The sequence below is a fragment of the Aythya fuligula genome, chromosome 1, assembly GCF_009819795.1.
Source record: "Aythya fuligula isolate bAytFul2 chromosome 1, bAytFul2.pri, whole genome shotgun sequence".
NCBI lineage: Eukaryota > Metazoa > Chordata > Aves > Anseriformes > Anatidae > Aythya > Aythya fuligula.
Window position 1 is genome coordinate 89,930,912 of NC_045559.1, and position 26,946 is coordinate 89,957,857.

Here is a 26,946-nt window from a genome sequence, read left to right on the forward strand (position 1 = left end):
TCCATTGCCAAAACAGCACACTTCACAATTAGCTTCTAACACAGAGCAATGCTCCAAGAACCACAGCCAGAGCTTTCAGGAACTTACTATTTACCTGCATCTTAGAGGGAAGGATACATTAATAAGGTTCATACACTTTTAATTTGCACTTGACCTCAAGTCTGTAGGCTTGACAGTCTGCTCACGCAATGCTTAATGACCTCATGGGTCAAAAATACTGCCAGTACTGCCAGGCCACATGCCTGGCCTTGCACACCTGCCAATACAAAAGAAGCTGCCACCATGAGCTTCTCCCACGTTGTCTCTGAGTGCCACAGCCAAGTGCGGCAGCTTCATCTCCAAACGGTGCTTCACCCCAACACAGGCCCAGAGAAATCTAAAATCACAACACCACTGGGGAAAAAACTCTCGTCCTGCACCAATTCCAGACAAGCAAGAACCATCGTTACCAGATTAGGCCAGCAGCACCATCAGGTGCTGGCTGATGGTAGCTCTGAACCCCAAAGACGACCCTGTGCTTCACCACCAGGTGAGAAGAGGTAGCATGCTTCAAGTCCTAGCATGACCTCAAAAGCAGCATGACAGCAGAGCACCCACTTCCAGGTGGTGACAACGTAAATGAATGCACAGACGACAGACTGGCTGCCTGGAAAGCCAGCAGCAGGGGGCATGAAGAGAGGGAAAGGAGAAAATGGAAGAAGGGGTTTTGCTAGTTACCCGTCACTGTTTGCTGGGTTGCCAGGGGGGAAGAAGAGGTAGATTTCAGCCTTGGTCGCCGGGTAGCTAAGATTAAACACAAAAACCACCTTCAGGTCCTCACGTTGGATGCCGTCAAATAGGTGATACCAAGATGCAGCAACAAACAGGGAGATGGAGCTCTGCTCAAGGCAGGCCTCCATGTCACAGCATCCCATCCCATGGAATGATCCTCCTGGCCTTCAAATCACAGAGCTAGCCCCAGGTAACAGAGGAAGCCTTGAAGTGGAGGAGGCCCGTAATGCAGACACTTAACAGTGTAGCTCTTATTCCAGAACCATTAGGGACCAACTATGCCATGCACCTACGGCTCAGGACTGACAACACTAAAACAGGCTCAACTCTGCAGGGAAAAGCACTGCCCGAGTACCCAAAGGAGGAAGGGAATCGCTGGCTATTTACCCATCACAGTCCTCGTGGTTTCCGGTGAAGCAGACGAGGTGGATTCCGGAGCCCGTCTCTGGGTCGCTACGGTCAGACATGGAAATGATCTTGAGATACCTGCACAGCCCTGCCAGAACAGGCTACCTAAGGCCACACCACTCCCCGTGACATCTGGAAACCCCAAGTCTTCCCTTATGTTAGTCCCTAAGCTAACTGACTCCCCATAAGGAAGCTCTGGGACACCTACACCGCATCAACAGCAACACCAGTAGTAGCAGAGTTGGCTTTCTGCCATACTGGAACGTTTCGTTCTAGAAAGAAGTTTCTGAAGAAAAAACACATGTAGAGACAGACACACAGACAAGCGAGACATGGTCTGATAGACTCTCTGCCAAATGGCCCTGCAAACAAATGATTCGCAGGTGACAGCAAAAGCAGCGGTTCAGCCATCAGAACCATGGAACTAGCGTGGCAAGTGTTTTCTCAAGCCAACGTACATTAACAAACCCAGGTATCGCTCAAAGCAGGTGAAAATGACATCAGGTGATGGAAGGGGAACAGAAAGACAAACAAAAGTATTTACCCTCCACTGTTCCTTGGATTGCAATGGAAGGAGGAGAAGGTTTCACCTTTGGTCTCTGAGTAGCTAAGATCAAACCAGAAAACTGCCTTCAGATTCTACAGAGGAACAGTGTTTTTCAAAGCAGTACCAGCATGGAGTTGGAAATACATGAAGCGCACGTTACATTCAGCTATTTTACATAAATACCTGCTCTTGTCACAGTATTATTCCATTCTTAAAGCAAGGTAGGCTGGCTGCATTAACGTGTATAACACAAACAGTTAACATTTTAGTGAACAGGGCCTCTTGAGCAGAAAATTTACATGGAGGAGTCAAGAAGCTCAACAATGAAGTATCTCCTTGGTATCATTTATAAAAGGGACTGGTCACATTACTGATATTATGGGTAAAACATCACTGGTATTGCCACTAGCAAGGAGAAAAAAAAAAAAAAAAAAGGAAAAAGGTGGGGTTGCTAAATCTTAAAATTTATCTTAAAAATCTTCATTTTTAAGTATTGCCAAAATACAGAAATTGTAATGCAACTATTTACCCATCATTGTTCTTGTGGTTTCCAGAGGAGGAAAAGAGGTTGACTCCAGGACCGATGTTGTGAAAGCTAAAGTCAGAGACAGAAGCTATCTTGAGATGTTAAGGCCTTCTTGCTACATGTATGAATGCATCATTTTAATCACATCCAAATAATCCAGTATTTCATTTGTGGTTATCAAGGTCTACTTTTCGTACCTAATAAATCACTTATCTTTTTTTTTTTATTATTATTATTATTTTTTATCATTCCATACTACCAAAAGAAAAAAAAACAAAAAACAAAAAACAAAACCACCCCAATGAGCTGCTAAACACTGCTACTATGAAGAAAAGTAAACAATAATGAAGCATTCTTTATACACAAGATGATTAGAGCTGGATCAGAAATTTAAGCAACATGAATTAACAACAGAAAACCTGAATTCTGGTAGACCATAACGACTGTCTTGATGTTCTACGGTTACTTCTTAACTGTAATAAATGACAGATTCTAAAATCAATTTTCTAGCACTGAAGTAATAATTTCAAGCTATAAATTGAAACCTAGTAGATTAATGTGTGGCCAGAACTTCAGCCTACATCCAAGATACCGTCATATTTTGGTAATGGCCACCTTTTATTTTATCTGGATAACACTAAACTAGCTCTCACTTCTACATTCCTTGTCATCCTTACAAATCTCAACTTTGGGAAAAAAAAGAACGTATGCCTGGGCAGAAAAGAAAACCATAGCATCTCTGCAGAAAAATGCACACAGGTAACTTCAACACGGAGTTCCATCAAGATCTGGAACAATAAGAAAAACTACTTGTGCTTTCTTAATCAAAATCTGTAAGAATCTCTAACAGAATAGCACCTCCTTAATTTACAGCAGCAGGTTTCCATTCTGGAAGAAACATGAAATACTTCAAACAGACAGAATGTTATATCCATACCGTTAAACAAGCATGGGCTAAAAGAAGAGTCACACCTACTGTCCAGAAGTTAATGAACTAATATCCAAATGACTATAGTGAAATGCAAAGATAATGGTAAAAAAAAAAATATATATGTATATATATATGTGTGTTATTGATAATAAGAAAAAGAAAAAGAAGAGAAAGTTGATAAAAGTGCAAAGCTAATTCTTAACACAAGCAGAAGACAGGTCAAACAGTAGATACTTTGGAAAATGGAATAAAAGTTTTGGAACTGCCAAACACACTGGTAAGAATATGTTATAGGAAAACTGGAAGAGCAATGATTTGATGGACTAACAAAGGGAAAATTTCAAACATGGAATTCTTGTTCTGAAAGAACTCCATGAGATTCCTCCATCCTAAAACAAAACACCTAGAAAATGTAATAAAACTCCAAATAGGCTTGAAGAACCTTGGCAAACAAACATTTGCTGGAAAAAACAAACAAACAAAAACACTAATAAGTAATCAATCAACTAACTAAACAGTTGTGGGTTTTTTTTGAGAGGCATCATGAAGATCACTAATCACTGCTAAAAGACCCGCTCCAGGGGAAATAACATATAAGCAAGTATTTTAGGGTAGTCCTCATTGTGTGTCTAGAAATCCTCATCTTCCTTTAATTGAAAGACTCTTCCATTCACTCTTTTCTCTCTCCAACACACACACATACGCAAAACCAAATCAAACCAGAATTCCTCAGGCAGGTTACTTCAAGGCAGTCCTTCAAATAAGAAAAACTGTATATGCTAACTGTTCTCATCTCAAACCAAACATATGCCTGAAATCTGTTAATCAGTCATTACTATAATGCTTAATCACATTTTCAACTCTCCTTGAAATCTGGGACTCATCTTTGCATGGGAATGTTCATGTGTCATTAAAATGATTAACGTCAGACTAGATCAGACATGATTCTATCCATTCTCCCAGACATTGTAAGTATTGGGCCCCTATCCACCATCTGGTTTGGAAAGAGCACAGTATAACTTTCTTTACAGGCAAAGCATACAGAATGAAAGAGATGAACTTGAATGCGCTATTAAGCCAATACGTAGAAAACACTGCTAAATGATTCTGTTAAGGCATTTGATCAGATGTTATTGCTCAGTATGGAAGATGTGTTAGTGATAAATACTGATCACTATCTCTGACAAATAAATGCATAAAACTTAAGTCATCTCCATGTCTTGATTTTAAGAATGTTTTGTTGGAGTGTGCAAGCTTTACCATTAGTTTGCAATTACAATCAACTGGACAGCTGCTAAAAGTTTCCTATCAAATGCACATTTACTCCACTCCTTACTGCAAGGGAGTTCTGGCAACAACACGAAAAGGTCTTTGGATGGAATTATCATTATTGAAAGGAAACAAAATATGTCTTCACACAGACACAGTAAAACAAGTAGAACCTTGAGCATTGATATAACTGCATTTGTTCACAGTTGTTCTGCAACACATTGACAAGTTTTAATGTAATCTCTGCACACAAAATGTTAAAGAACCCTACAGAATAAACGTTGGCAAGGAAGAACAGGAAAACTATATATGCTTTAGATTAATTATTGAATATCGTGCAAATAATCTAACAAGTTAAATTTTATTGGAGTCTAGCAATAACAGGTTTCCAGAGTGTTTGATAACACCATATAGAAGTGGAGCAATTTTTTTACAAATATTTTGTTTAATTACAGTGCTATGTAGCTGTTTAAGAAGTTGTACTCAAGCAATGCATTGCAATGCATGTGATAATCATGTTTTAATTCCTATTAGCTTTGGACCTATCCTGTCTTGTTTACTGGCAGCAAAGCAAAATGTCTAACTTAGATAACTGCTTTGAAGATATTTGAATGAAGGGATTGAAGGATCTATTCCCTGCTATATTAAACCTTCCATATTCATTCATCTCCATGCAAACTGGATAATCCCACAAAATGATTTAGGTTACCTTTACTTATTTTACATTTATATTTGCAGCTGAATATCATCATCTGTAAAGCATCAGGCTGTTGCTTAATTTCATGTTGCACTGCCAATATGTTGCAGATTTAATACTATTTTTACTGAACCAAAAATGCTGGAATAAAGGAACTAGTCACATTGGCCAAAACTTACTAAACGTGCATGCTCCATTTTAAGGCTTAAAAATCTGTATTAGGTCAATACAGGTATTTGTATATTGACTCATATTTCTAATGTTAACATTAAGCTTTTAAACTGTCTAAGCAGATTCATCTGATTGATCAAACTGTTTTAATTTATTAAAGTGAAAGGAATAAAGATGAACAGGTAGGAAGACCAACTGCATAAGCATTATTTCCACAGAATGTCAGGATAGCAAAGGATCATGAACAATTTCCTACAAGCTAAATACAGCAGGACTCAGTCAACAGAGGGAAGAACTGCCATGGAAAAAAAAAAAAAAAAAAAAATGTGGCCTTCCAATTATATAAGTACCTTGCTAAAGTCTAAGGATTCACAAGTTACTGTCTGTGGAAGGCTAACAAAACTGATGTAGCTCCTGCACACAGTTCATGCTAATTCATGCTAACAGTGTACAGACATGCTAAAGCTTATTAACATCAAGCACTGCAATACAGACTTCTTAATATATTAGGAATGTAGACCAAGGACAGAAAAGAGTGCTTATTATTTTGTTGTATCATAAAAAAATTTCCTAAGTTAGCCTGGTATTTGAGAGAACAAATTAATTACTACAGTTCTGTAGTTATTCTAATTCATGTTAACTAATAACATGCCAAAAGTATGATAAAATCTGTGTCATAATTTTTATTTAAAACCACATTTTCAACTATTACCAGGTACAGCTGACAGCATTTCTTGGATGCCAGATGTTTCAGATCTTGAAGAAACAGGCTGCTTTTCATCAAAAGCTGAAATAAAATCTGGAGTTAAAATGAAAACGGACCTCAGAGCCACAGTATTTGAACAGCAGCTGTTGAGCAGTTCAAGACAACACGGATGTGATCAAGCAAGATAGCAGCAGCTTTAGAGATGACTGTGAAATGAGGTGCTACATGAACACTGAAGCTGGCATGAGGTGAAGTAAGGTCAATTCTGATATCTCATGCTAGGTAGAATTATTCTTACTGATTTTTAAGTACCTATTCTTTGAAATAAAGTTGATTACAAAGAAATGGTTGAGATGGGAAGAAATAAAAAATTTTTAAAAAGCGCCTTTTATCAAGTAGTCTTCAAAGCAATGTGTTTGAATGAATTTTAGCATTGTCCACGTGATGGCAAGGAATTGCGAAATGGTAATGGAATTACATGCTATTTACCCATCACGCTCTCTGTGGCTTCCATGGAGGGAAGAGATGTGAATTCCAGGCCTGGCTCCTGGGTAGCTAAGATCAAATATGAAAACAATCTTGAAATAATGAGTCAGGTTAGTTTTTAAATAAGGTGATCTTTTTCCCTTTATTAGCAGAGCCAAAAAGGCTACATTTATTTTAAATTTCTTGTATGTACATTTTTAAAGTGATATTTATGATAGCTTACTCTGTTCTGTGTGTGTGTGTATGTATATACACTTTTTTTTTTTTGACACATAAAATCTAATTTTGAAGCATTTAATACAAGACCAACTTTCTGCATCTGATTTTCAAATTCTATCCAATAGCAACACCTGACAGGAAACCCCTTTCCCCCAACCTTTAGTTAGGATAAGCCTTTTAAATAAGGAGTTGCGAATGCCTTCTCATCTGAGATTAGGTGTAACGTGCTGAATCAGGGCTTAATTACACTTAGAAACATCACTGCATGCACACAGATTGGAAATCCTATACAACTGGCTTGGTGAAAAGCCTGTAGATGTTCTTTAGACAAAGAGACAGAGTAAACTAATGGTTTGTTACAAGAAGCTTTATTTTGTCTGCACACCAAAGCAGACACAATGTGGGATGCACATTAAATCCAGCTAGTCTGCATTTTAAAAAATCCTGTGGGAATGGTTGTCTGCCTAACAAAACCATGTGGTATCAACCTAAAGCAGGATCACAATTCAAAATCTCATCCTACAGACCAATTCTTTTTTTCTTATCTCTAAAATCCTTGGAATCAGAACAGTAGCTTAAAACTAAACAAATTATTGGGAAATATATATGTATTTGTAGCAACTGGATGACAAGTTACATACATGTAGAAGTAGCTGATATAAAAGTTTTAAGAAAAAGCCTGCTGCAGACACTTGGCAGCCAATATGCTTAAGTAAGTCTCTGCCTGTTGAAAAGCAATGCCAAAATGATGTAAATAATTACTGAATCTATTCTATTTAGCCAGTACTGCCCTTGTGGTTGCTATGAAGGAAAAAAGAATGAACTCTAGTGCCGGTTTCTAGATAGCTAACGCCAAATGAGAGAAGTTTAAGACATTGAGGCAGGCTGTTTCGAGAAGATGAGTTATCAAAGGTTGTATCATACTTCCTGTTGATGCTAGATGCATATTCAGCCCAGGGACCTTAATTTCCCCCAGCTGCCACAAAGTTCATTTAATATAAATACCAAAAACGATCATCCTTTGGTGTAAAATGGCTTAAAAACATCTAAGTTTTTGTGATTATATTTTAATGAAAACACTGATGCAAAAAATCAGTTTCTACCCAATCAGTAAGGTCACTGTTTCTGTTGGAAAAAATATGCAGCCAGTGATAGAAACGTGCTCTGACTACTTCTGTGGGCAGCGTTGTATGAAAAACTGAGAAGTAGGTGCTTTTGATACTAGGAACATTCATGACCTATTAAAGTCAAAGCACAAGCAATAAGAAATCCAGATTGTCTGATTCTCTACGTCTATGGAAAATGCTGTGATAGTTCTGACAGCACACACCACAGAGAGCAATAATGCCACACCTGACTAGCTGCTGAAAGTTTTCCATCTGATGAAGATATGATGTGACTGAAATGACCTTGGAAAGCATACAGTTCTCAACTTGGAAAGGAAACAAAAACACTGCACTAATGCGGAGGCAGGATAACTGTCAGTGCCACCCATGGAGCAACAACACAGCTGCATCATGTTTGTGTTCAGTATGAGTTTTATAACAGAGGAAAGCTCAGACATTTCCAAACGTATTGGTGATGAGAAACTGAAGGAACATTGACTGAAATTTAACAAAATACTAGGGAAAACATGAGTACTGTACGTATGATGTAATAGGCTAAACCCCAGATGACAAAAAATGTTAATGATTCACTCAATTCCACTTTACTGTTGTCAGATATAACAAGTTTGAAGGGTGCTTGAACAGTTACTGTAAGAGAGAAATACACCATTTCCTCATGATGTTAGATCACACTGCCTTTCACAAATACATTGCTAATAAATTCACTTTTTCTGTAGCTATGTTACTAAGTTGCATTTAACTAATATAGCAACAAATGCAAAAAGCTGCTGATGTATTAGGTTTTAGAACTATGAAAATAAAAAATCATCAGCACTTGACCTTACTAATTTCTCAGGGTATTTTACAGCTTATACTACCAGCCTTTTTGAATCTGGGCACTTAAAATTAAAGACCAAATCCTTCCTGAGACTCCTACTATTGTGTTTATTTATTTAATAAACGTTGAGCACCAATGGTTTCCAGGTAATTTCTGTGTGTTCAACAAATCTGTAAATAAGGGTATTTCAGTCAGGTCATACAATGTGTATCTTTGACACACAAGCATTATACAACACTTAAGTCCATTTAGTAAGGTTAATGCTCATTGCCCTTAAAATATTGACACATACTCTTATAAACACATCAAGAAGAGATGACATCATACTACAGTATTATGCTAAATGCAGTCCTGAAACCTTCATGAATGATGCTCTTAGGAAGTAATTTTTTTTTCTCTGCAATTCTTGAAGTATTCCATACTAAATCTAGTACACTAATCAACCCACAGCTTCTAAGACAATTGAATGTATTTCAGAATAACCAATTACTAGATATGCCACATGATATTTATGGAACGCTAAGCATTTTAGATATGTTGAATCTTGTTGAATATGTCAAGAAAAAGCCCGGGTTTCATCGAAAGTTGAAATGAAAATCTGGGCCTAAAATGTTCTAACAACCCCAAAGACAACAGAATATTAGGAGGAATCTGGTAAAGGAAAATAAGCCATCCAGGCAGTATCAGTCCAAATGGAAGCAAAATGAGAGATGGCTTGCAAGTCAGCTGAGAAATTACTATTTTATGACAACAGTGAAATTCTTTTAATTATTCTCTATTAGACAGGACTCCTATAATCTAGGAATTTGCTTTCTCCATTTTGAAGCTCCTGGAAATTGAGCTGAATTGCAGCTCCAGGAAAACAAACAAAAACCTAACTAAATAAAAAAGGAACAGCAAGAGACACTAATATGCTCTGATAGTCATTAGTCAGTAGGTCAGTACCAGAAAAAGACTTTGTATGATGCAGAGAACTACAGAAGCGTTAAAAAACAAAATCCAACAACAAAAATATGACTCCAAATGGATCAAATGAATGTGATTGCTACCCATAACTGTTGCTGATGACTTAGTTTCTTGGGAAATCATAAACAAAGATATTTCCAATTCAATTTTAATTGCAGCTGAATGGAAAGCACATAAATAAACCCAAGATAGAGTCTCGTATGGTATGGTAATGAGAAACACAAGAGAAAAGGAAATACAGAGAGAGTCCTTTGTAAGCCACAATAGCTCCAACTAATTTTTCATTCAGAAGCCAGTTTTGCATATGCTTGCTTTGTTTTCTGAGCACACTATATTGCAGAATTGAGATAATTAATTTTAAAGTTGGCCCCCCAAAAGAGAATGGTTGATATAACAATGCAACAAAACACCCCTTGTTTAAATTGTCCTAGCACAAACTGAAACACAGCTGAGAATATCATGGAAGCTCTCTACCTTTTTTATGACCAGATTCTGGGTAAAATCCCATGCTCAAATATAAATGCACATATTCTGCCTAAAAAAACCTATGTTTTCTATAAAGACGGAGAAAAAATTAATGGTTAGAAAAAACAACCATAAAAATATCTTTAATGCCAAAAATCCGTACTACAGCAGTCTTTGGAATATTACCTTTTCCAGAGACTAGTTTAAAAAGTTGTAATAGGAAACAAACATTCAGCTACAAGATCTCTTGAAGAAATGCCTACTAGCTAAAGACAAAACACTTCCTCCCAAAGGATAATCATCATTGTGAAAATCTGAAATTCATCAAGCTGGACATTTTTGTCTCACCTGCTAAATTCTGTCCCACCCTCCTCTCCAACCCCTCAGTTATTATCCTGAAAAGGCTAGACCATACTTTACTTACTTGAACATAGTGATGTAGGCATACATCACTTAACTTGAAGCCAGATCTGTTGGATACTGGCAAGTATTAAATGTAACATGAAGCATTAATGAACAAATAGAACACCACTGCATGCAATATTAAAAAGCTAGGAGAAATAAACATCGGAATAGTACTATTTCAATATCAAGAAAGATCAAGGATTGGAAATAAAACAAACATAATTTACCAGTCTCTGTCTCTGACATTTTTGTAGATGAAGATATTTGGGAAGTGGAAGTAACATGAAGAAGGTTACTCGAAGCTGGAAAAAAAATGTGCCACATTATTTAAATGATACAAGAACGATCACTGCCCAGCTGGTGTGCACACTGTCTCATTTGAATGGGCCTGAGAAAGAAAGACACCTCCTCTGATGGAAGCAGTAGAGAAATGGGAGCTGAAAGCAAGAAGCAGTAACATGTTGTCCTCTAGACAAGCTGTCACTTCCTCCCCAGAGACAATGCTCGCAAACAATGGAAAAAGCAGGGCATCAAGCAACACAACTGTGTAACAAATGCAGCAGGCGCTTCTGCAAAACAAGCTGCACCCACAAATATCTGTACTCTCTGTGGCAGATGACAATGATGCTGGATGGTCTGAAACAGAGGATGTGAATGGGAGAGAGGGAAAGGAGAAAATGAAGAAGAAGGGGTTTTACTAGTTACCCGTCACCGTTTGCTGGGTTGCCAGGGGGGAAGGAGAGGTAGATTTCAGCCTTGGTCGCCGGGTAGCTAAGATCAAAAACAAAAACCACCTTCAGGTCCTCATGTTGACTGCTGTCACACAGGCGATATCAAGATGCAGCAACAAACAGGGAGATGGAGCCCTGCTTAAGGCAGGCGTACACATCACAGCATCCCATCCCCTGGAACAATCCTCCTGTCCTTCAAACAGCAGAGCTAGCCCCAGGTAACAGAGGAAACCTTGAAGTGGAGGAGGCCCATACTGCAGATGAGCCCTCAAAAGGAATCCAAAAGCTTAAATGTGTAGCTCTTATCCAAGAGCCGTAAGGGACCAGCTGCAACGTGCACCTACGGCTCAGGACTGACAACACTAAAACAGGCTCAACTCTGCAGGGAAAAGCACTGCCCGAGTACCCAAAGGAGGAAGGGAATCGCTGGCTATTTACCCATCACAGTCCTCGTGGTTTCCGGTGAAGCAGACGAGGTGGATTCCGGAGCCCATCTCTGGGTCGCTACGGTCAGACATGGAAATGATCTTGAGATACCTGCACAGCCCTGCCAGAACAGGCTACCTAAGGCCACACCACTCCCCGTGACATCTGGAAACCCCAAGTCTTCCCTTATGTTAGTCCCCAAGCCAATGGGCGACACCCCTACTCATCCAGCTAGAACTTAAATGCTCATGTCTCCGAAACAAAAGAGGAAAAAGGGCTAACTGACTCCCCATAAGGAAGCTCTGGGACACCTACACCACATCAACAGCAACACCAGTAGTAGCAGAGTTGGCTTTCTGCCATACTGGAACGTTTCGTTCTAGAAAGAAGTTTCTGAAGAAAAAACACATGTAGAGACAGACACACAGACAAGCGAGACATGGTCTGATAGACTCTCTGCCAAATGGCCCTGCAAACAAATGATTCGCAGGTGACAGCAAAAGCAGCGGTTCAGCCATCAGAACCATGGAACTAGCGTGGCAAGTGTTTTCTCAAGCCAACGTACATTAACAAACCCAGGTATCGCTCAAAGCAGGTGAAAATGACATCAGGTGATGGAAGGGGAACAGAAAGACAAACAAAAGTATTTACCCTCCACTGTTACTTGGATTGCAACGGAAGGAGGAGAAGGTTTCACCTTTGGTCTCTGAGTAGCTAAGATCAAACCAGAAAATTGCCTTCAGATTCTATAGAGGAACAGTGTTTTTCAAAGCAGTACCAGCATGGAGTTGGAAATACATGAAGTGCATGTTACATTCAGCTATTTTACATAAATACCTGCTCTTGTCACAGTATTATTCCATTCTTAAAGCAAGGTAGGCTGGCTGCGTTAATGTAGGACACAAGCAGTTAACATTTTAGTGAACTACACCTCTCAAGCAGAAAATTTACGTGGAGGAGTTGAGAAGCTTAACAATGAAATACCTCCGTTATTATTGATTCTAAATGGGACTGATCACATCACTGAGACAATTGGTATTTCCACTAACAGAAAAAGGGCCAAAACAAAAACAAAGAAACCAAAGGTCTCCTACAGACATTGAAATGACCCTGAGATACCTACAGTCTTCTACGGCAGTTCAAACAACACCCCAGAATTCTAAATTCAGAGCAAGATGTGACATTTTATGGCATTATCTTATGATAATATATGTAGAATCATAGAAACTGAGCTATTCCAAGGAACAGGCCTGGATATACAATCCTTTACAGAACAATGTAAGTCAAAACAGCACAGGACAATCTCGCTACTTGTTTACGAACGTAAGAAAATTTACTTTCGTATCACTTTACCATTCCACTCCAAACTTCCCTAAAATTGCAGCAGATACAACAGGTTTTTCTCTCTCTCCCTCTGCCTCCTTGTCTCCCCACCAGTTACAGAGCAGAGTGTGTACTCCCCAACTACAACAGTGTAAGTCAGAATAAACTTTCTATTTAACAAAGTGCCAGTGTGCCTTTTGGAAGACTGCCTAAATGCCAGGAGAACTAAAATGAAGAGAGAGATCATTACCAGCTGAGACTGGTGGCATTTCTGGCATGCCAGATGTTATGGATCTTGAAGAAAGAGGCTTCGTTTCACCTAAATCTGAAAAGATAATCTTCTGTTAAAAGACTTACTTACTTCAGGGCTACTACAGATAGCACATGACTCAGCAGACAGAAGTTGCGTTGTTAATATGGAAGTAGAGGGAAATTTGCCTGCAAGCCAGCTAGGAATGACTATGTCTCATGAACTGGTGGTTGGTGTGCGTGTCAAAATGGAAGCAGTGAGAATTCTTATTGCTGGTTAAAAATCTTAAAACACATATTAAGATTTGGAGGTAGTAAGAAAACACCTTTTGATTTAGAAAGCAGACAGTGGGCCAGCTAACATAAAGCCAGTCAAAACAATCTTTTCACAGAAATATTGCACAAGTATATGTTAAGCCCCTCTTTACCTTCCACTGTTAAGTGCTCTTAGCACAGGAATAAAACTTGGAAAGGCAGCTCCACAGCTGGGAACCTCAATAATGAGAAAACCAAAACCAACCAAAGACAGCCCATTCCAAGGCCCCTCAATCCCCCATCTATCACAATGAATGACAAGTGCAAATGAGAGTCGAGTTAATTGCAGCAATAAATGGTATGAATTACTGGGATGGTGACAACTAAAGCAAGGAAAAGTTCCAAAAACAGCTGTAAGGATAGAAATGGAAAGTAAATCATTAAAACTAAAGAAAGGCAACTTATCAATTTTACCCAATGTTGTTTCTAACAAATGAGGTTCTGTGGTAACTACAGGCATGGTTATCTCCAAATCAGTAGTATATCCAGCTGCAGAAGAAAATGTAAATACACCTGAGAAACAGCTTCATGTAAATAAATTAAGGAGGAAGATTTGGGGAAGGGAGAGAAAATTTACCTTCCACTGCTCTGTAGAAGTCAAGATAGATTTATTTTTATAACAAAGCATTCTTTGTTTTTTTCTGAGTATTTTAAATACCATCTCTACCTACTTGGCTGAAGACATTATCTTACTTTCTCATCTGTAAAAATGTTTACAAAGGGACTGAAAACTAACGTGTATATATAGTTACATGTAGATTTGACTTAAAGAGCAACTGAAACAAACAAACAAAAAAAAAAAAAACAGATGAAAAATTTTCCATCATCAGCTTTTCCACATCTTTCCATTAAGGTAAGAATTCTTCATAAAATCTAAGAAAACAAGTGTATTTTCAGCAGATGAAAGTCTGTCTGTACCACTTCATTAAATAACTTAGGTCAAGGAAATTTCTCAATTTTGGCCAATTTTTGTTCAGTCCAACTTGGGCCCAGGTATCCCATATAACACAATGAACTAATTTGAATAAAAAACATTATCTGAGAGTAGGATGCTTTATAGAATGGTGCAACTAAATTGAACTCCTGAAAACTGTTTTCAGGTGCCACGAGCCAGTAGGTTATAGAGCAGATAACTTGATAAACTACAGCTTTACTGCTCTAAGTTTTCAACAATGAACTGCTTCCTTTCCCTTACATCTGCTCCTACCCTTTTCCTCACTGCCCTCTACTCTCATGAACCTATTAGGTCATATTCAAGCAACACCTACAAATATTAAGCATCCTCACATTACCAAAAGCTCTAGGAGAAATAACAAGCTATCCCCACAGCTGTAGCTCACAGTAAAGCTTTGTTAGAAAGGTCTTGACTGAGATGTGTTTATTTTCTCATTTTAAGCAAATATGCATGAAAAATCACAGCAAAATGCATACCGAACATGTATATTGAAAGACAGACTAAAAGAAAGTGAGAAAGAAAATCTTATCACTGGAAAAGTATATCTTATTTGACTATATCAGTCTTACTCGACTTTTGCAGCCTTGTAAAAGTTAGATCTTTTCTTGATAAACCTGTCAGATCAATACTGCCTTACACAGGCTGCATTATGTATCTGTAAGCTAGTTGCAGTCTTGCTTTTCATCTGTGGTGTGCCTGATCCCAGGAGCTATGGCACTGTTATAGGATTTGAAAAATTACCATATAGGTCAACAGCCAATGCAGGCAGTACGGAATAATTGTCTGAAATGACAAATATGGGAATAGCAAACTTTTCAGCACCCCTCCCCTCAAAAAAAAAAAAAAAAAAAAGAAAAAAGAAAAAAAAAAGTTATGCTTCTGAAATAACATTACTGTAATTTACCAGTGTCTGGCATTTCTGAAGCTGTAAAAGTTTGAGGAGTAGAAGTAGCATGAAGAAAACCGTACGAAGCTGGAAAACAAAAACAAAAATCATGCCATATTGTTTTAAAATTAAAAGAACCATCTACAACAGCATTATCATTTTTTTTTTGAGCTGAAGAAATCTCTAGCTAGTATTTAACACGATATCCTCCAGAAAGGTAAGACTCTCAAATGTAGCATAACCAATTAAATATGAGTTCAAAACAATTGTATTTATATAGAATACTATGCACAGATGCATAATGCAACTGATGACCAAACTGTAAGCAGAACCACACAAGAAGTTTTGCATTAAAAAGGAGAAAGGCAGCTCAAAGAAGAAAGGGAACAAATTATGAATAGAAATCAGCAGACTGGAACAGTATGGAATTTTTCCCTAGGATTCCAGGGATCAAACAGGAGGATATCCTGGTGCTGAAACTAGAGAAATAAAGTATGACAAAGCAGGAATGGTACCAAATGAAACAAATGAACTGTCTTTTGTCAGATTTGAGTGGCTGACACTTCCAATTGATCTTCCCTTTAGTAACGGATTTCCTTCAAAAATGGATTTCCTCCAAAAACATATGCATCTTGCATTTCACTATTGGCATGCTAGTGAAGTGAAATCTATCCAACTGGCTCTGTATACTTTTTTTTTTTCCTCTTTTGGGTAACTGTCAGTGGCCCCGCATAAATAACCAGTTCTTAACACCCAAGTCTCCTTATCTGTAAAATAAGAGTAAAGTCATCAGAGACATTTTCTAAAGATCGAGTAGCCAGTGTTTAAATCTTCAATAGCATTGTCTTCATAGTACCAGTTTTGAGATCTGGCTGTTTAAAAGTAACCACGTCTATATTCACATAGGAAGGCTAAAAGAAGTCCAATATTTTCAAACTGTGTTGGACTATGCAGTTTCCATTCATCTCTTAGGACTCTGAGCACTTCAGCAAGTCACGATACTCTACCTACAAAACTCTGGTGTGGACAGAGCTATTTAAATTTGGTATTTACCATAAGTCTGATACCGTTTCAAAGCTTAAAGTTACATGTTGTAGCCAAACATGAAAATAGATAATAAAAACACCTAGCAAACCAGTAGTTCAGTATTTCATAAAAAACAAAAACAAAAAAAAAACACATCATTTAGAATCCTGTAATTTCGTATAGCAATTCCATATCTGCAGTTATTCTTCATGATGTCAAACTGAACAGTTTAATGAGAAGCACTATGTCTCTTCTGAAAATTCCTAACAGTCAAGAGAATTAATCCTAGGAGAAATCATTACCAGACTTGGTTGGTTGCACTTCTGTGGTACCAGATGTTTTGAATCTTGAAGAAACAGGCTGTGTTTCATCAAAAGCTGAAAAAAGAATCTGAGCTTAAAATGCTGAGACCTGTGACTTAATGGGTTAGCATAAGATAGCTTTGTGAAGGCTGTGAAATTCCAGATGATGGTAATGCAAAGCTAAGCAAGATGGCACATTGCCTGGAAGTAAGGTGCAAGACAACTGTGTCATAACAACAAGGGATGATGAGTCCTCTGGCCTTGTAATTTGAGTTCCACGTGCCCAAAAGAATGTTTATCAGCAAGAAAATTTTATCTCATTAAATTTTCTAGGATAAGAGCTTTACAGTAAGTGAGAACACAGTAAGATATGACATTATCTTTAAGCAGTCAGTTTTTTAAGCCAGTAATAAATATGTTTTTCAAATGATTACACAGACAAAAATGTTGAATAAGCAGCTCTGAGAGTTGGTAGCCAACATTCTAAGGCAGATCTTGGAATTACCATTTGCAGATCTAAGTGATGCTAAGATAATTGAAAAAATATGGAAATAATCCACTGATTACCTATCTCCATCTTTCTGGTTTCTGCTGAAGGTAGAAATACAGATTTCAAGGTTGGACTCTGAGTAGCTAAGAGCAAACGTGAAAAAAAAAAAAAAAAAAAAAAAAAAGTGAGATAACCAGGTAGACACTCTCCCTGCAGAGTGGTATGAAATTTAATCTTAACTGTAACTATCAAGTTTTTGTTTGGTTTGAATCTTTCTTCTTTCTATACATTTTTACCCTATTCAAACTTTGTCATACATCAAATCAGGCTGAATCTAACTTGAGAGGTTTTTCTTCACTGTCCAGCATCCACAACCCAAACGCATTTGATATAACACTTTCAAGCGTGTACCAACTGGTTACTATTTCATTATATATAGCTATTTTAAAGGAAGGTGTAATAGAAAAAGCAAAAAGGAGTAGGTAAGATGAAGTCAGTGAAATAATCACGGAAGTGAGTGAACAGCATCTTTCATTTGTTATGTTATAATGAATACTACTACAAAGCCCTTAAAGTTATTTCACTTAGAAGCATGGGTAAACTGAAGTGTGCTTGTTCTTGTAAAAGCACACAAGCCATCAAGATGGAATTAGGTTTTCTTACCTAAAGTCCAAGATGAGTACATTTCCACTATGTGTGGGCTTTACAATAGTGTTCTGCTTCTAACAAACAGATCCTACTAAAAGTCAACCATGTGTACAGGCCAGTGAGTGCCATTCCTTCCAGTAAACAAATTGGTACTCATTAATGCCTGTTTGAATTATAATATATTTGAAAGAGAAAATTTCCATCTCTATGTTTAATTGCTCTTTATCAAAACAAGGTTTATTTTTTTGAAAAGCAGTTAGACTAGAATTTTAAAACTCATCTTCTTTGAGATCGCGAAAAAATATTCAAACAAGGTGTGGGGCTCATTTTTAGTGCAGACAATGTGAATATAATCCAAAAAGTGAACATGTGTGTTTCATATATTGGATCTGCTTTCCCATTTGCCTTCAATCCAGTACGTCATACTAATAAATATGATCCCAGGTTACCATAATGATTTCTATAGAGATGAAAATAATACAAACAAAAGCCATATGATTCACAGCTTTTGTCAACAAAAGCTTCCTTTGATCCATTATGTATGAACTATGAGAGCTCTCCCAAAGGCAACAGAACAGTAAGGCCATGTTAACAAAGCTATCTTTTCAGAAAGTTTTGAATTCTTTCTGTGTGGTCAGTATATTTAGTTTATAAAATAAGGGAGATGTCTCCCTCTGGTACAGTCTAGATAGAAAAATAAAGAAAAAAGCCTTCTGGGGAACTAGGGCAGAATACAGGTCACATATACTTAAACATCAGGAAATAAATTTTGCTTTCTTCACTGATTTTATAACCCTAGGTGTTCACAACATGCAGGGTGATTTTACAGTGCAGTGAAATCTCCCATATGTGACCCACTCAGTCACTTTCACACAGTATCTGAGTTCAGCACGGACTTCACTGGAAGCACAGACGCTCCAGTTGACCCAATGGCAGGATCCAGCCTCACATAATTAAATCCTAGTTTTTGCTATATGGAATTATTTGGCAGAAATGGAATACATTAGAACAAGACCAAAATAAGTATCTAAAACACTTATGTTGCCTCAATTGTTATTACTTTACCTTTACCACTTATACCAGCATAAAATTAGATCATTATTCCCCAGCAGAAAGCAAAAATACTTCTTATCCCTTATAATTTCCAGGTCTTAAGCTACATTTCCATCAAATATGTTCTTAAAACACCGAATGACTTTCTATCCAATGCTACCTCTACCAGCATTTAATCGAAATTATTTCACTACAGTGAAAACAAATATGTATCCCCATTCCCACAAACACATCTGGAAAAGAGTTCTCAAAAATTGTAACAAATTGTGAAGATCATTCACATATTCTGCTTGGTTCAAATATGCACTTCAAGAAGCAAGAGCTAGTCCTGGAAATTATTTTAAAATTTGGCAGAGTGCATTAGGTAAAAGTATGTTGTCTAAATAAATCAGCACTACATGATAACTTCTTGTCTAAGGCTTAACGAAATACTAATCCATACTGACATAAGATCACTCCAGTTATCTAGTGAAAAGAAAGCCACAATCTGTAATGGCACGGGTGCAACTGTATAGCCCTGTAATATGGTATTGCCACTGCTGGTAGCATGCCATAAACTTTGTACATAGTTCAGGACCCAGGCCTGGCAGGTCTGCTCTGCCCAAACTCTCCTTGACATGCCTATAGCTTTGGTTTGCTTTGGTCTAGCTGTAACAACTCCTCCAACTGACTAAGTGACTGTATCAGTTAATTTTTATTGTTTATCTTCTTGTAGTACTATATAGTACTACAGCCTGTCACTACAATAAAACAAAACTAGACTGAGAATGAAAAAAGAAACTTGCAAATTTTGTGAAGAAAAATCTCATTGCTGCCATAATTTACATTTACTGAATGATATTATTGCAGTTCAAGTGTTAAAACCTATCAGCTAAACAACAACAACAAATATCGGGTATTACAGGTAATTTTCCATGGAAGTTTACTCGAATTTACAAACAAAGTTATTACCAAGTTGTGTCAACGGACTTTTTGGAGCATCAAAGATTCTGGATCCAGAAGGAAGTGGGTGTATTTCATTAGAAGCTATGATAAAAGAAATAATCAAGGCTTTATTTAATAAAGAATGCTGCAAGGAACAGTATGGAAGTATAATTTGTCTTATAAAGCACTCCTGAAACCAATGATGGTAAACAACAAAAAAAGTGGTTCCAACCTAGAAAAAAAACAAACACAAGCACATGCATCTTAGTCACTTTAAAAAGTGTGTGGAATCTGCATGAAATCACACTTTCTCCCCCAAACACAATACTAAGAATCATCAATCAGAGGAAGTTAGTAATGAAAATCCATCAGTAACTATGGTCACCTAGTTTGAAATTAAGTAGTAACGCATCCGGATTATGTTTCATATCTTCATCTTAAAAAGCACAACAACAACAAACAAGCAAGATTAATTATGCTTAAAAACTGATTAAATGTTAGCATGAAAAATAGATTGATGTTTTAACTTCAGTAAATTCTGGAAACCTGCTGGCAACTGTAAGAGACAAAAGAGAGTATGACATTAGCATGAATCAATAGGAATATGTAAAAAGATGTTTACTGAGAAGCATTAGCAGTCCTCTTCACAAGGAACATTTGTATTTCTGTGGTGGAAAAAGCTCATACTCTTCTCCTTTATGAATCATCATCCTGTATTTATACCATTTGTGCTTTAGAAAATCAAAATCAAAATATATATATAAATAACCAACAGTTTGGTTTCATAATTTTGCATAGTTTGGGGATTAAAATAAAGACAACAAAATCAACGTTGGAGAGCGTAGAACTATGAATGCAAGAAGAAAATAAATGCTGTTCCAAATCACAAAACTAATTACAATACTTATAAGAAGTTAAGATCTTTCATTACAAGAAAACTCTGAAAATAATAAGAATAATATTAAAAAAATCTGTAAAGCTATTTTATTATTTTTTATTTATTTTTTTTCGGTCTCCAGGACAAACACAAATACATCTTGTCACATGCAAAGTAAAATTTTCCTTTTGTATTACTGTTGATGCTACCTAAATGAACCTGTCATCAGAGGAAAATCATTGAGGTCGTTATTTCAATTGTATCACTGAGGTTATTTTACTGATGGAAATTTTCTTTGTTGGTTTTATAGATCACATAAACAGAAATCATTACTTTGAAAAATAACATTGAATCAACCAGTCAAATCTGCTAGCAATAATCATGTACATACTAGCCACAGCTCAGCCAGAGCTAGATGCATTTTGGTTTACGTTTCATCTTTGAGTTACTAGAAACACAAAGGGAATCAAACATTTTTAATTAGGACTTCATTTGGAGTAGCTCAATAGAAAGAGGATGTAGTAGAAAAATTCTGCTAGAGGGAAAAAAAAAAAAAAAAAACCATTTACTGGACAAAGAAGGTAAAAAGCAGCAAAATTAGTTACCCAGTATGTTTTGAGTTTGCAGTTCGGGTTTAGGCGTTGATTTAAATTCCTTAGGTCCATGCTTTCTCTCAGCCTGAGCTAGAAAAGAAGAAGCTTTATTTAATTTTGAATCCATCTGAGCTTTTCTTTATCTACTGCTCAAAGCCCACTGTCTTCCTTACCACTATTTTATGCTATCTGATTAGAATAATTTCTGCAGTAGCTCAACTTCATCACGTGAAGTCCATATGTATTGGATTTATTCTGGTGCAATTTTACATAAGCAAAAGGAAAATGTTAGTGAAAAAGAACAAAGCTAAGATTGTAAGTTCAAACAGCACTACTGCTATGGTCTCTCAAGTTTTGTTCATACCTTTTAAGTGTAATAGACTTATTACATCACATAGTGTATTTATAAATATATTCCCAGCTATTTTTTAATCCTGCTCATGCAAAAATTATCAGGAAAAGAACACAGATTCACCTGTAATACCCTAGCTCTTCCATTTAGCCAGTAATAACAGTAAAATAAGCTTTTGATTTTTATTCTTTTTTCTACATCTTCTGAGTAAACCATGGGCAGCTAATTAAACAGCAATTTGTTGTACCTAAATTGAAGTGCTAGCCATATTTTAATACACTAGTGCATAATTATATGCCTCCTGTTTCACATAACATTTAATTACTATGGTATGTATCACTTTTTTCATCTTGTCAGAGGTCCCATAGCATTTAATCACTCATGAAGGACACAAAACCAGAAATCCGTGATTATAAAATGAAAAAGAGTACTAATATGGAACACAGGATGGTAAGTTCTCAGCCTTGAATGGGTAAGACCACTAATTCCTTCCACAGAGTGAATTACACTGCATTTAGCACAAACTGGTATTTATAGAAGATCTTTAATATTGGTGGGCATCATAATTATAGCCTTTAAAAAATTTTAGTCTTCATTTAGCTTAATAAAAGAACACTTTCATTTTGAAATGGAGTAAAAGAAGAGATATTTTCCTTTTTCACCTCCATACTTCTTCCCTGATCAACTAAGTATGCTTCAAGCAAGAACTACTCAAGTGCATTTCTAAGTTTATTATTTCACTTCCTGAAGAAAACACGCTGTTTCCTAGCTTGCAAATAGCTGGATAGTTACTACTAAAGTTACAAACATTCTACTACTTTTTTTTTTTTTTTTTTTGGGGGGGGGGTGTAGTGCCACAAAAGCTGCAATCTCCACACATGCTGCCTTATCAGGACCCAATTCAGCTTCTACTAAGTCAACAGTGCTGTTACTGTCATCACTGGAAAGGGGATTTAGCAGTACAGAGAAGTTCAAGCAATTTATCTTTATGAAGGTTGTGGGAGAAAATTCACCCGTGAGAAACCTAGAATGATAATGGAAACAACAAACAAACCCGAATTTCCCAGAAGTACTTCAAAAGCTAACATTTTTTTTTTCTGTTGAAATGTAACCATGAGAAAAAAAAAAAAAGTCAAATGCAGACATTTAGGCCTCATTATGCATTGTCTATTTTTTTTGTTTGTTTTAAGAGGCTAGCTGGTTTATACTCATATGAGGCACGACTCTTGGCCACTAAGTTAGCTGAGCAAGATGAACAAGAGAAACCATGTCTAAAATTGGGATAAAAGAAACCAGGCTCTCCTCTATTTCGCACAGAATGGTGTAGGGTTGATATGAAGCAAGCGCCAACTTTTTTTTTTTTTTAATATATATAAAGTGGTACATGAAGCAGAAACTTTAGACCTTAAAAGTTAAATTACAGAAAAAGAGTAATTCACCCAGAAATGCCTCTGGCTTTTACAGGGTATGAGGTAAAGTAGGTTTAATATTCTTCTGGGCTGGTTCAGAGGTAGCTGCAAAGTAAATCATTAATATAACAAGCATGATAAGCTAGTTTACTCTTATACCATGAAACATAGCAAGCATTCATTTAGGCAGCATTTCTTATTTTTCTTTAAGTTCTCTCAGCTCTCATTCATTTTCCTCTCTTCCTCCCCAGACAGCATTTGCATATTCTGATGGAAGCAGTAATCCTACTTCTTCAAGTATCCCATGTGAGCACAAGTGGTAGCCTTCAGGATCCAGAAGGAGGACAGGAAGAACAGAACTTGGAAAATATGGCAACAAAGGAGTTACCATGCATTATCCCTACCTATCCCTACTATGCATTAACCCTACCTTGGATTCACAAGTGGTTGTTTTTACTTCAAGTCTGTTCTCTATTTGACAAGTCTGCTTTGATATATTTCTGGTATAATTCTTTACATAAATAAATAACCTGCTGTTTTGGTTTTTGTTTGTTATGTTTTTTCCAAAGTAGTTCTTCCATGTCCTAGACAAATGTGCTGTTTATAACTGTTGGTCAGTTCCAATTTCCCTGTGAAGTTAATAAAATGCTCACATTGGATTCAACCGAATTTTCATGACTGAAAAAAAATAAAAGTAAGAAAGCATGAATTCACGCTGTTCTGTTAAGAATATATTATTCTTAACTGGAAAATATTGTAACAAGCCTGGCAAAAACGAAGCATGAAAAAGCTTACTAACTAGTCTTTCCATGGAAGTGTATGCCAAGGGAGGGGAGGCCTGAAATTAAGAAAATGGTGGGATGCTTGGCTGACAAATACACCAAAAAAAAGTTGCTGACCAACACCACACCACAAAACACACCCTTTGGCAAAGACCCAGCGGAACATAAGAGTGGCCCAGCTCATGGAGCTTTTCAGATAATTCTGCTTGCTGAAATACTCTAAGTTTTCTTCCCTTCTTGCATGACAGACAGCACATAGCTCTTTTTAAACGAGTGTTCTGTTGCCACTTCTGGTGCCAGTTCCTAAACCTTTCACAGTAACTGATGACTGTCTTACTGCAGGTCAATCTAGTATGGTTTTCAAACTGGTAAGTCTGAATGAAATATAATGTAACAGATCTTATTGATAAGCTCAATTAATTGTGCCTACATGGTACCCTGTTTCTCAAATATAACCCGTGTGAAAGGCCAGTGCTCAGAACTCTCACTTCAGTTGCTTGTGCAAGTCTGTCTCAAACGCATAACTATTCAGGTTATTTTTGCCTATTTTCAATAGCTAAACATAAATTAAACTCAGATAACTTCTGTTTTCTTTTAAGGGATTCAATCTCATTTCTATTTCCCGTACTGCCATTTCCCCCCTTAAACTGAAATACTGTAATCACAATGAATACATTCTCTAATGTAAATAGTGTGACACACCTGAAAAATCTTCTTTAACATGAGACATTGGTACTGTGATCAGCAAATTATGAATAAAAGGAATGGTCACCAATGGAAAAGAGATATGGAAGCAAAACCACAGAGGAAGCATGAAGTAAAAGATGAAAAGGATTTCAAGTATTTCAGTAAATAACTGATGGTATGATAGCAATATGAACATGCTTAGATGTAACAAACAGCTATATATCATTTGCTACTACAAAAAGAGTAGTTGCCAATTACTACCATGTATAATGAAACACACTATCCAATTTCAAAAAAATATTATTCTGTAGTATGTCTAGAGATGATGAAGTTTATGATTAGAGTTATTGTATAGCAGGTACTTAAGTAAAGAACACAAAGGAATGCAAATGGAATGAACTGATTCTCTCCGCCCAGGCTGATGCATCAATCCCTGTGTCAGATTTCACACTGTTAACTTGACTAACCAGAAAATTCCAGCACAAGAAATGGTGTATTTTGATTGGAATGCAAGCCTGAGGACTAGGATTTCTTGCAGGACAAGTGATTACATAAATTTATGCAGTCAATTCTCACTTTCACAAAATTGTGAAGTTCTGTAAAATATATTTGTAAATTGCTTGTTCTGTAGTTATATAAACAAGGTAAATTATTCTGTAAAGTAAGTTTGTAATTTAAGCCTACAAGAGACCTCAAATTGTAAAACAAACAAAAATATTCTTCACAACTTTTTTTTTTTTTTAATTATCCACACATTTCCAATTAATGTTGAGCTGCTTATTAAAACATATGCTAAGCTTCTAGAATTTAGAGGCTACTTTGATAAAATATTCCTGTGAAGGAACATTTTTGTTTTACTGTTAATACTTAGGATGAACAGAAAAGAGCAATTCATATAAAGGAAGCATATGCCCAAAGGAAGGCATAGTGAAAAGCAGAATTTGGCAAATAGATTTATCTACAGGGTGCAAAATAAAAATCAGCATTTTCTGGATACTAAAAACAACGGCTTGCTTCATCTAAAACACGGTTAGTGATCATTACATATTTTTGCTGCATAACTTCATCTTGTATCTCTTATTTCCTATATATATTTTTTGTAGTGTCTGTGAACTGTGACTGTTCAATCTTAATCTCACACATGCATTCCTCTTTTTCTTTCTATCTTGAAAGTCAGAAGATCAACGTGCATCACAAGATGACTTCTGTTTTGCCATTTTTCACAATTTCAGGATATCCATCAGCCCACGAAGATATGCTTCTATACTTCTATTTTTGTTCTATTCTAATTAATTTCATTATTATTATAGTGTTTTGTTTTTTTTTTGTTGTTGTTTGTTTTTTTTGTCTGTTTGTTTTTGTTTTTTACAAACTTAACAACCGGAGTTTTATTCCAAAATTACATTTAGATTTTTATCTACATTCTAATTCTAGGTACCATTCAGAGCTACTAATTACGCTTCATTATGCTCCTTTCTTCCACCTACTACATTTAGTAACACAGCAACTGCATTAAGCAACACAAAGATGAATTTAATATAAGTTCGTATCTGTGGCAAAGATATTCAACAGAGTTTCTAAAAATACAATTCTCATTACCTGGAAGGGACTCTGGGGAGATTTCTTGAACTTCTGGTGTTTTGGATTCAGCAGGCCATACATGGGTTTCATTCTTAGCTAAAGGGACAAAGATAGTAGGGAGTTATAAAAAAGTTGCATCTGTTCTGTTCCACTACAGATTTGTTTCTGGCCCACTTCAGTCTGCCAAATAAAACCAATGTGTTGAATGGCTGAAGAGCTTTAGGAATCAATGAACATCCACTACACAATGAGTACAATCATCCGTCTAGTGATGTTGAACATGCATGCAATTTTTGGTATTGTTTTATTCATAAAAAAGGATGCTTTGAAAATAACATTTACAGCAAGTTTTATGAGCCATTACTTTCACAGTGCAAAATAGCTTTCAGTGTTTTTCATTTGTCTAGCATTTCAGCATTCACAGTAAAATCCCTTTCAAAATTCAAAAATGTAATACCGATTTTCAATCTTCTAATACCTAAAGGAGTCCTACAAGAAAGCTGAATCAGGATTCTTTATCAGGGAGTATAGTGAAAGGACAAGAAGTAATGTCTTAAAGTAAAAGACAAGAGATTTATATTAGATGTTAGGAAGAAATTCTTTACTTTTTTTTTTTTTTCCCCTCTGGACTACTATTCTTTTTTAAAAAATAGTAAATTTTGGATTAAGTAAATAAAAAATATTTTGAGAATTAAAAAATATGTTATTCTGAAATGTGTTATTTTGACTTTTCTAAATAATATAAAATTAGAATAGTTGCCATATGTCAGAAAATCATACTTAGTCGTAACTTCATACACAAAATAAGCCTTACTGCATTTTGCCG

General features: G+C 36.5%; 1 protein-coding gene across 19 annotated transcripts in view; it reads right to left on the bottom strand.

The window, feature by feature from the left end:
* Positions 1-26,946, bottom strand: part of ABI3BP (ABI family member 3 binding protein) — a 147,912-nt gene that overhangs the window by 61,741 nt on the left and 59,225 nt on the right. For 4 of the 19 annotated variants that reach the window (XM_032184716.1, XM_032184689.1, XM_032184787.1 and 1 more), the window contains exons 10-25: positions 26,139-26,216; positions 21,322-21,399; positions 19,867-19,941; positions 17,292-17,357; positions 16,725-16,799; positions 15,415-15,483; positions 13,970-14,044; positions 13,242-13,316; positions 12,320-12,382; positions 10,739-10,813; positions 6,516-6,581; positions 6,033-6,119; positions 2,256-2,321; positions 1,724-1,786; positions 1,159-1,224; positions 718-783 (exon numbers count right to left, since the gene is read on the bottom strand). In XM_032184716.1, the coding sequence (XP_032040607.1) occupies positions 718-783; positions 1,159-1,224; positions 1,724-1,786; positions 2,256-2,321; positions 6,033-6,119; positions 6,516-6,581; positions 10,739-10,813; positions 12,320-12,382; positions 13,242-13,316; positions 13,970-14,044; positions 15,415-15,483; positions 16,725-16,799; positions 17,292-17,357; positions 19,867-19,941; positions 21,322-21,399; positions 26,139-26,216 (1,143 nt within the window). The remainder of the gene's footprint in view (positions 1-717; positions 784-1,158; positions 1,225-1,723; positions 1,787-2,255; positions 2,322-6,032; positions 6,120-6,515; positions 6,582-10,738; positions 10,814-12,319; positions 12,383-13,241; positions 13,317-13,969; positions 14,045-15,414; positions 15,484-16,724; positions 16,800-17,291; positions 17,358-19,866; positions 19,942-21,321; positions 21,400-26,138; positions 26,217-26,946) is intronic. The other 15 variants (XM_032184698.1, XM_032184707.1, XM_032184726.1 and 12 more) reach the window with 15 other exon arrangements.